Raw genomic sequence first — 11,504 nt, forward strand, 5'->3', positions numbered from 1 at the left:
ATATATATGTTTAAAAAATAAAAATAAAACTGTTTATCATTTGAAAAAGGAAGGCAATTTTACTATCAACATACTTGTCCATGAAATAAACTACTTTTAAGAGATGAGTGGATCTTATTCTGATAACAACAAATTTTTAAAGAAGGGAAGTCCAAATATGATAAAGCTGTCTACAGTTAGTAACATTATCAGTGAAGCACAGATTTATTTGAAACTTGACTTTATAAAGTCAAGTATACTATTCTAATCCATGACATTCAACATTGTATTAAAGAATCATTATTTATAAAGCTACAAGTGTTAAAGCAATATGATATTCACCTATTTATTCATTGAACATACATTTATTTAAATGCTTTTCATGTTTCAGCAACTACTCTGGGCAACTGAATCTGATCAGAAATAAAGGGAAGATGTTAACCCCCATGGACATTACTGTTTAGCTGGGATGAAAGTAAACAATTGCAGATATCATAAATAAATCATATGTTACATTGGAATATGTTACTATTAGAATGTTTTGACATTTGAATAAAGACTTCATGAGAGTGGGAAGTTAGCCCTACAGACATCTGAAAGACATTCAAATTGTAAATCTACAGTAGGTCAGTGTGTTTGGGGTGGAGTGGCAGATAACTCAAATGACAAGGAAAGCCAGAGCATATCAAGCCTTGTGTGATGGGAAGTATTTATTGGCATATATTGTTTGCTGCTGCTGTGATTACTATGTCTTTTTCATATTTTTCCTATTAAATTTATTGGTACATTTTAGGTATATGATACTGTTACATTCATCATTAGGATCTTGTACCTTTACATGATGTATCTTGGTTCTTATTTTCCCCTGCCCTCCTTTTCATATTTTTACTATTAAATTAATAGTGGCATATAAAGATCCTATTAATTTTCAAATATTGATTTGGCATCTAGCATACCTATTGGTTCTGAGAGTTTCTCATGCTCTTGGGCTTATTGTGTTGGGGGTGGGGGCTGAACTCAGGGTTGGTGCCCTGGGTTACATCCAAGGCCTTTTTGATGATCGACATATTCAGGATATGTTTTAAAACATCACTATGATTCATGCTGTTTTGAAATGGACTATAGAGAACCTGTGACAGAAGCAAAGAGACCCTGTAGAGGGTGATTATAATTCGCTTGAGGAGTCCTAGTGGTTTAGACTAGAGTAGTTCGTTAAAATAGTAAGAAATAGAATCTACATACATTTTGAAGGTAAATGGGATTTTTTTACATTTTGATGTGTGGTGTGAGCGATGAGGAGAATGCAGTGTGGACACCACATTCTTTAGCATGAACAACTGAAAAGGTTTCCTTTCTGTCATTGGAGGTGGAAGACAGAGCCGAGTTTGGAGTAATACATTGGTGAGTTTTTGACATTTTAAGTGCGCAATGTCTTTTAGACAGATGATTGGAGAGTGTGACTAAGTCAGTTTTAGGATTTAAAGAAGAGGTACACATGTGTTAGTCGCTGGGATACGAATGGTACTTAAAGCTACAAGACTGACTGAAATGAATCAAGAGACTTAGAGAGAGGACAGAGCCTTGGGACTTCGGAACATTAAGGCAGGAGGGAGCACGGAATACAAGGAAGGAGGCAGACAGTGAATGGTAAGGTAAGAGAAGAGTAGCGTGGTTTCCCACAAGCCAGTGAAGAAAGTTCATCAAGGAGGAAAGAATGGTCAAGTAACCAACCCCAAAAGATGAGAATAAGCTATTGTATTTATCACTATAAATTTAGTGTTGTCTGTTACAGGACTGGTTTCTGTGAAGTGCTGTGGAAAAGACCAGATCGGGAGGAGCTTACCAAAATATGAAAAGAAAGCAACTGGAGAAAACCCTTGGAAAGAGTTTAGTTGAAAAGAGGAGCAAAAGATAGAAGAGCTGGTGGCTGATATGGGGCTGAGATTCTTTTCTTATCTTTTTCTAAATTGGAGGTATTTTGTATATGAATAGGGCACATAAAAGAAACATTGATGAGGAAAAAAAAAAGAATAGTAAGAACTGCTGGAGAAACATATATAGCCACATAGTAGTTAAAGATATCCAAATGGTTTTAAAAGTTGTCTCTGTCTTAGGTTTATTTGTGGAAAAGCTTTTAAAGTCCCAAGCTTATTCAGGTAAGCTCTTTCATCTTCTAAGATCCATGAACAAGTTTAATACTTTGTTTAAAGTGAGTACTCATACTTGAAAACCCATGAAATCAAGTAGTTTATATGATGCCCTTTTTTCACTGATGGATCATTTTTAATCTTTGCACTCTCATTACCTATTTACCTCAGCTCCTTATGCTCACAAGCTAAATGCCTTTGATCCAGTAATCTTTGTTGTACAAATATGTCAGGGATGAAGTAAAATGACCCATATGAAAGCTCTGCTCAAAAATTGTAAGGGTATTTATCCTGGTTATTCATTCTGACCTTCTTGGCTTGTAGCCCTTTGTTAATGAGATTTCCAGAGAGGTTTTAAAAATGGTTTGCCAATCTTCACAATGTCGGAGCCAGGAAGGAATGCCCTGTAGAATATTTGCCTTGGTGTGGGCTGCTGATGTGGAGATAAACAGCGTTGCTGAAGCCTTGCACACTATATTCTTCACTTGAAGCTGGACGATATTAAAAACCCTCAGATAGCGATGCACCATGGAACAGCCTAACTTTGCTTTTTTCTGAGTCTTCTCTTAGCTTATCAAAGGCCTCTAAATCCAGTCCCGCCCATGTATCCAGGGCTATTCCTGAATGTCCACTTTCCAGGAAGACAAATTCTTAAACTATCCTCCTTTTGTATTTCAATGCTTGACTATTCAGCCCAGGGTTTTCACAATGAGTTACATCCCTGGTCCCATGTATTTATGTATGTATGTATGTATGTATGTATGTATGTATGTATGTATGTATGTGAGACAGGATCACACCATGCCATAAAGTTAAGTAGGCTTGACTTGAACTTGGAGCCCATCTGCCTCAGTCTCGCAGTGCTGGGAATATAGGCAAGTGCCACCATATCTGGCTTAAATTCTATTGTGCATAATGAATAGCAGACTGGGTTCATGTACATATGAGACCAAGCATGAAAGAACAAAGAGAGACTCACATACCATAAGTAAACATCTAACAATTATAAATCAAGGTAACAAGCTGTCAAATACAATGTATTCTATTCACTTTTATGAAAATGCAGTTTTAAATTGACTCTTAGACCACATCCTTATTAATAATTCTACTTAATAATTCTCAAATATCTAGCAGTTCCACTGAAGAAATGTCATCCAGCTATGACCCTGAATTACAGCCAGCTTTCAGCCCTTCCCACCTTCTGTTTCTCCCAGGGCAATCTTCTGCTTTGCCTCCACTTGAGGGCACTCCAGCCAGTCCTTTCAAACTTTACACACAATCCCAACAATCAAAAACATTTGAGGGCCAGGGATTTAGCTCAGTGGTTCAGGCACCTGCTTCACAAGCACAAGGACCCGGGTTCAATCCCCAGTAACAAAACAAAAAAAAAAAAAAAAAAAAAAAAAAAAAGAAAAGAAAAGCATCTGGCCACTTTGGAGAAGTACAAGTGGATGCCCTGAGGTATAAGCAGACCACAGTTGTTGGGAGAAACACATACAGAGTTTGCAATTGGCTCAGGTCTGTATGTTCATAGAGTCTGCACTTCGAGTACTTGCTTTTGATGAAGAAGGAGTGGAATTACAGCTCATGGGGTATACAGTCCCTATGACCCATGGACTCTGCATCATAAAAAGAGGGGCACGGAGGAATAGAGCAAGGCTCACCAAACTGTGGGCATGAAGCATGTGCCTCTCTTGCCCTGTTTGAAAACCACACTCACAATGAAAACAAAAATATCCATCACTTCTTTGGAGGGTCTGATCAGTTAACAACAAAACAAAACAAAATAAAAATGCTAGGAGAATTGTGGAGGGAAATGAAATAAATTCTTTTCTTAAGGCATTGTTTTGACCAGAATAAAATAGCTCTAGAAATAATTAATTAATGAATAATTAACTCTAGAAAACAAATGAATATGTGTGATTATGAAAGAATCAAAACCAACAATAACTTATTTTTGGCAAGAAGAAATATGAGGGCACAATATTATCTGCAGGTGAGATAATTCTGGCCCAATAAATAAGCCATTTCAATTCAAAATCACTATCTGCAAGGCTAATAAAACAGAAATCTGCTGTGTAAAACATGACACATATAAGTGTATTGCAAATGTCTTTATAAAAAGATCACAAACAGTCCATGTTTTTCCATTGCAAACAAAATGAAACTGGACTCCCATCCTCAGCACATTTGCACTTGGTTTTTCTTTTGCTCCAAAAACTCTTCAAGCTTTTCCATATGATTGACTTCTCCTTTTTTCTTCAAACTCTAATACTGTTTTTGACATGTAATTTATCACATTTTGTAATATGACTTTGGGTGTGTTTATTTCTGATGTAGAGTCTTACCAAATTTATTACAAAGTCTTCATCTTCTGAATTTCTAGCACTAATATTCTACTGATCCACATCACTTAGCAAATATTTGCAGCCTGAAAATAAAATGGGATGTACAGAAGATACCACTTATGAACATTATAATCTCTGAGAACAATATGTTTATTTAAAATATTTACAAATTAGCACCTCTTTAGAGAACAGGAAAAATGCTATTGAGTCCAGACGTGATCAAGATAAAACTTGGTGTTCTGAAAATGTTTTTATCATGTAAATGTCTATGTTCTTCCATAATAATTGAGTAAATTTAAAGTCACATTTAATCTTGTTTCAGTTAGGCTTAATTCTTCGTTTCATTTTTTTCAAAATGTTAATAATAATTATGGAACTTTTTCATGAGAAACAGGCCTGTGTAAGAGATTATTTTTTGAGACTATGTTTTGAACTATTTTATCAACAGAGTTCTCAAGTCACTGACATAAAAACTGTTCTGTTGGCTAATAATCTACTCTGAGTATATAATTTAAGTGATTTTACTGCCCTAAAAAAATGGTGGTCCTGCCTACTGGAATTACAAATCATTTTCTTATAGTTCAGTTAGTTTCAAACAATTGCTTTGCTTTTATCTGAAATCAATCTCTTTACAATTTACACACTAATGCTATAGTTAGCCTGTATTGAGAAGCTTTATTACATAGATAAACCATCAAATAATTTTTCCTTCTGTTTGAATATACTTTAAAAAACTCTTAAAAAATGGTTAGACTTTATAATCTTGTGATAATTTCTTATTCAATGGTATTGTTATACCTCCAAATATTATGTCACAGAGAATAACTTTGAAAAGGAACTTTATAATATTATGTATTTAATAGTATTTATTGAAATATGACAAACATAATAAGATATGGTTTTAAATTTTATGAAGAATGGTCAGGGAAAAATGTGGTATACTATATCAACAATTCATTGACTCATCCTGAGAAATCAATCACAGGTCTAATATGAACTGAAATAGTGTTTATCTTTATATTCAAAATAAATATACACAACATATTATGTTTTAGGTTAACATGGAAGCCATTATTAGATTTTCCATGTCAACCCAAAACTCATGTGCAAAACTTCATTTCCAGTGCAGCAGTGTTCACAGGTGGGGCCTCAGCCACTGATTGGATCAGGAGGGCTATGAGCTCATCAGTGGATAAATCCATATGGATTTATAGCTGAATGGGTTGTTATGAGATGTTGGAAACAGTAGGTGGTGGAACCTATTTGGAGAAAGTTGAGTCATTAGAGGTGTGGCCTTGAATAGCATATTTCTGGTCCTCCTCCTTCTTTTTGTTTCTAGCCATCATGTAATCAGCAGCTTTGTTCTATCACTGCTTCCTGCCATGACCTTTGGCTTCACCAAGGCCCAAAGCATCAGGGCCCAGGGACCACGAACTCAAACTTTGGAAATTGACTGAACACAAATCATTTGTTCTTTGAATTGATTTGTGTCTTGTATTTTCCCACAAAGACGGACAGCTTATTTAAAGAGAGGGCGTGGGCATGATATTCTAAACAAAACTGATGTATAAATTTTACAAAGCACTTGAAAATCCCTCTTTACTGCTGGAGACAGAAAAAAATAAATATCAATAATCACGACTATTTAAAATTCTTTAGTTATGCTCTTGCAAAGACTGAGTGAGCAGAGGCACAGAATTTATCTTCTACATTGGTTGAAATAACTTCATCAAATATGTGACTGCAAACAAAGTTGAGAAACACTGGAGGTTATCAATGACTCAGAATCTTCCATGTGTGTACTAGTATCTCCTATGGTAATAGAGAAAAATACCAAGTAAACAAAAATTCTCATCTTGTAAATAAAATCTGAGAGTTAATCTGAAAGAAACTATTATATTCTATTTTGTTTGGATATATTAGGGGTTACATCCTGAGAAATAATGTGACCATGTTTAATAATAAGTGATAAAGAAATGCTGCAAGTAATGAAGTATTAGGCAGAACTGTAATGCGAACAGAATAAAGTATAATTACATAAAGCTAAACTATATAGCACACTAAACATATATGTAATGCATATACTACCCTATATGCCATTTGTTATTGATGGAAACATTGCGGGATAGTGTATGAGAAATACACACACACACACACACACACACACACACTCTTTCCCACTCCCTGGAATACTGGGAGGATAGATAAAATCTCAAATTCTTTATCCTTAAAAAAATACTATATTTCTTCAGTTCTTGACTGGAGTTACACAAATTTAGCATTGTTGTAGAAAACAAACTTTTATGGATATCTACAAAAAGACTATGTCATAAAGTTGATTTCCATAACAACAAGTGTCATTCTATAATTCTCTGGGGTAGAGGAATACTATAGTCATCTACTACTAATAATTTAAATCACATAAAAAAAGAATATTTCATGTTGATTTCCTGAACTCTGTTAGGATTGTCAATGTATGGTACTAAAAAACTTGGTAGTAAGTTAACTTAATAACAGTTTACTCAAATGACAGAGAAATAAATAAATTTTATTAATTCTATTTCAGATATAGCTTTTTATTATATGTCTATAAAATTATTTTATTTTTAAAATAGTTTAGGATTTTTATAAAATACATAAAGGATAAAGTGCTGAGTTCTTAAGAGAAGATCTGTTCATTTCTCCATCACCAAAACTGAAGACTATCTCTGGAAATTAGTTTTCTTTTTTATTTTCTTTGAAACTTTTAAAAAATTAATTTTATTGGTACATTTAATGTATACAATATAATGACTTATTCTTGACGGGAGAAACATTAGAAGACCTTCCATTTGTTTTAATATCATGTGTGAGGATGTGCTTAATTTCTTTTCTGGAAAGAATTCTAATGCTATTTACTTTTTCATCCAGTCACTTGCCTCTTAATCTCTAGGTTTTAGAACTTGACATTTACAATTACACCAATTTAGCTACCTGATTCATGTGGTATTAATGACTAAAGAGTTTAACTATCCTAAGTGACAACTTATTACAGGCAAAGCTTTAGGAGATTCTCCTGAGTTTCAAGCACAGAATATGCAAACCTATAAAAAGTTTTCATCTAATTCTGAAGCTATCAATAATTCATATTCCTCCTCTTATACTGGAAATAAGTGGTTTAAAAGAGGCAAATTATTTTGCTACTGGCCTGATAGACTGGTGATTTCCTTTGCCTGAGTCTAAGCCTCACCTGAAAAGAGAATTATTCCAGTCTAAAAAATAGTAAAAGTCCCATGAGAGTGGATATACAATTATGCACTCTGTCATTAAAAGAAGTGTTGCTGCAGTTTTCTGTACAAAGCAAGTACTTAGACAAATGAAAGATTATCAAAACCTCTGCAGTGATGATAAATAGCTTACACACCAATTGTACATAATATCACTTAAGGTACTTAATAATTCAAGTATTATCATTGCTCTTAAGCTAGTCTTAAATATATATATACTTTAAATTATGCATTTAATGCATTAATTATATAGACAAATTACATTATAAGTAATTGAATTATTTTAAAAGAATAAAATTAAGAGTAAGTAATGAAATATTTAGATATGTATATGCACAAATATATATAGTACATATATGTACACATACATATTTTAAGAGCATCAAATTAAGACTAATAAATGAGAATACAAATCACCATGTAACTTTCACCAATATATCAATAAATATTACTGAATATTGATTACATGGGTTTTATATTTCATACTCCTGTCAAATGATATGCAAAGAAAACTTTTCTGCATAAGTGCACACCACATGTTATACCTTTTCATGAACTTTCTGGCCAGGTTCCATCCCTTCAAGATGTTCAGACTCTGTGGATCCCTCACTTGATACCATTTTTCTTTGTACATGAACATTTTGCTCACGCAAGGCAACAATCTGCAAAATAAAAGCATTAGTCTTTTAAAACTTAAATAGTTAAAAAATTGAATGTGGTTAATAACTCTTGAATGTTAACAAGTGATCAGAAAGTGAACATTAAATTTTAGTCATTTCAAAAAAGTATTTTAAAAACTTAAGTCAATATTTTGAATAATATTATTAAGATTTCATAACACTTTGCCTAAAATAGGTGAAAGCACTGAGAAATTTACTTAAGCAATATTTTTATTTGGAAAACATATTTATTTGGAAATGTATGCAAAGCAATGCTCTTATTTATTGACTGAATTAAAAAATTAGTTTCTAATTTATAAAATATCATAACATTTTTATTGTTTATATTTTAAAGTATACAAGGGAAATAAATGAAAACATCAAAGGTTGAGGAATAAGTACAGTGACCATTATTTATCTTGTAGTGATAATGCATCTACAATTTTAAAACAAGTAAATACATAAATTGAAACATTAAATAATTGTATAATACTATCATGAGTATGTAGAATTAAATTTATCTCATGGTCAGTATTTCAGTGTCAATTAATCTAGCATTTCTCATCTAAATTTAATTTTTCAAAGAAATTTAGAAAACAGTTAATTCTCATAAAATTTCAGCTCTATTTTAGGCATATTGTTTTAAGAAAGAAAAAAGTTTCTCAAGTACTTGTAGTGCACTTGATATTAGTAACATACAGTAATACTCAGAAAATAGTACTTTGCCCTTTTCAAAATAGTGTAAAATACATTTACTTTTATGTACATAATTTTGAAGGTATTTTTCATTTTATTAATGCTGTACTTATTTCATGGTAAGATTTATTATATCATTAGTCTGGATATCAGTTAGCATTAGGTCTAGAAAAAATGAATTTCTGGTGTATTTAATATTCAATAAACATTGAATCAAACAAAATTTCTATAAAATTTAAAATTATGAGGTCATTGTATGAAAAAGATCAATAATTATTAAAAAATTAAAATGGACATCAAAAGGGTGATATTTGTTGTGCTGTCTTTCAGTGTTAGATGTTTCAGTAGTACATGTTATCTCATCTACTACGCCATATCTATGCAATTAGATCATCTTGCATTCAACCTCTAGTGTTTGAACATATTGCAGGTTGTATAAAGGCAGATCATCTCATAACAAAGAAAAACTATGTAAATATTCTTATTTCTCTTATAGAACTAAAATCACTAAATAATTTGCCCTAAACTTTTAATGTTACCTATCTACATCACATTATGCACAAAATAGCCAGATTTTATTTTCTAATGTATTAGATCCTGTTACTCTTTAACTTTAAAAAAAAATACATTTCCCAACTTACTTAGCATAAATTTAAACTTCTTACAAGGTCTATGACCCTTTTGGCTCATAAAGACTTCCTATTTATTATATGTGCTCACAAAGCAAGCACAAGGCTTCCTATTTATTCTTGAAATATTTCAGAATAACCCTACCCTGAAATAAGGAATTTAATTGTCTGTTTACCTTTTATTCCCAGTTACAACTGGCAGCTTACTATATCCTAGCTTTCAAAGCTACCAGGACATTACATTTTTTAAAATTTAATTTTAAATTCTACAACAATGTTTTCTATGCATTTTCTTCTATTATTTAATCTTACATGAAATGAAGAAAGACAATTTTGAAAAAGATATTAAATGCCAAATTTTACTCTCAGCTTATAGATTAACTTTCATTTGTGTGGCAATTCGGATGAATTTTAAACATGTTCCAAAATAAAAGACTATCTGTAAAGGTTTACAGAATGAATCACTGAAAGGATGAATTAATGCCTTTTAAAGAAAACATTAGAACACCAAACTTATTAAAAGAAACACCCCACACAAATATCAATGTGTCCTTATTTTTAAAATTATGCATTTCATGTTTTTCATAAAGTATGTACATAACAGCTAATTTCAGAAAAGATAATTTTAACCAGTAGCATGCTAATGTTTTTTATTAAATTAAGTGAAACAAAAACTAGGCTTTTGGAATAGCAGGATAATGTACAATGTGTATGTTACTCCTCATACACGTTGCACATCAGAACACTAGAAAACTTGTTCATGAAGCCATTTTGGAGATTTTCCCACCCATCAAATTCCCAGAATTTCAGGACCTTGTAGAGAGTCCATACACTTTCTCCATGTGGAGCTAACTGTGTGGGTGCATAGCTGTGGGGAAAGGCTTCCTCCAGCTAGATTTCAAAGGCTGTCCCAAGAAAACTTGGATTCATGCAGAAACCCTGCAGGAATGGGTCTACACTAGAGACTTCTCACTACAGCAATCATGAGCAGAGTCACTGTGTTAGGGATGCCCACAATCCCTCAGAAATTTCCAAGATAGCTTAATTCCTTGCCTTGGAGTTGCAACTCATGAGAGCTGTGGCATGGGCTATATCAAGCAAGACATGGGGGTCATTCTGCCTGGAACTTTGATGATATAACCTCTACCAGTAGCTTTGCAGAAGGCAGGACATAGAATCAGGGATGATTCTCCAGCCTTAAGATTTAATGTTGTTCACCTTGTTAGCTTATGGACTTAACTGGGATCTGCTACTCCTTTGTTCTTTTTTCCTATTTGTCTTTTGGAATGTGAATGTCTATCCTACGCCTGTAGCACTATTGTATTTTGGAAACACAGAACTTATTTGATTTTATAAATGCACAGATGGAATGAGACTTTGCTTAGAATGATTCACACCTTTCACTATCATTCACATATGATTTATATGATATTTATATGAGACTCCCAATTTAGGCTCTAAAATGAATGCAAGCATGAAGATGTTAGGAAATAAAAGTTCTTTGCATGAATTGTAGAAAGTCATAACGGAATGCTATGGTTTAAATGGATGTACTCCACCAAAACTCCTATATTGAAACTTAAGAGCCAATGTGATAGTCCTGAGATAAGGCTTTTAGGAGGTGATAAAATTCATGAGAATTTAGTCCTCACAAATAGAATTAGTATTTTTTTTTAATTTTATTGAGTTTATTGGTACATTTTAGGGATACAGTACAGTTACATTCATTGTTGGGATCATGTACCTTTACATGGCAAGTCTTGATTCTCATTTTTTCCCC

General features: G+C 32.8%; 1 protein-coding gene across 33 annotated transcripts in view; it reads right to left on the reverse strand.

Moving 5' to 3' along the window:
- Positions 1-11,504, reverse strand: part of Ppfia2 (PTPRF interacting protein alpha 2) — a 458,820-nt gene that overhangs the window by 129,379 nt on the left and 317,937 nt on the right. For all 33 annotated transcript variants that reach the window (XM_033763796.1, XM_033763797.1, XM_033763805.1 and 30 more), the window contains one exon: positions 8,286-8,402. In XM_033763796.1, the coding sequence (XP_033619687.1) occupies positions 8,286-8,402 (117 nt within the window). The remainder of the gene's footprint in view (positions 1-8,285; positions 8,403-11,504) is intronic.

The sequence above is a fragment of the Fukomys damarensis genome, unplaced genomic scaffold, assembly GCF_012274545.1.
Source record: "Fukomys damarensis isolate Sample0158 unplaced genomic scaffold, DMR_v1.0_HiC HiC_scaffold_15, whole genome shotgun sequence".
In the NCBI taxonomy this organism is placed as follows: domain Eukaryota; kingdom Metazoa; phylum Chordata; class Mammalia; order Rodentia; family Bathyergidae; genus Fukomys; species Fukomys damarensis.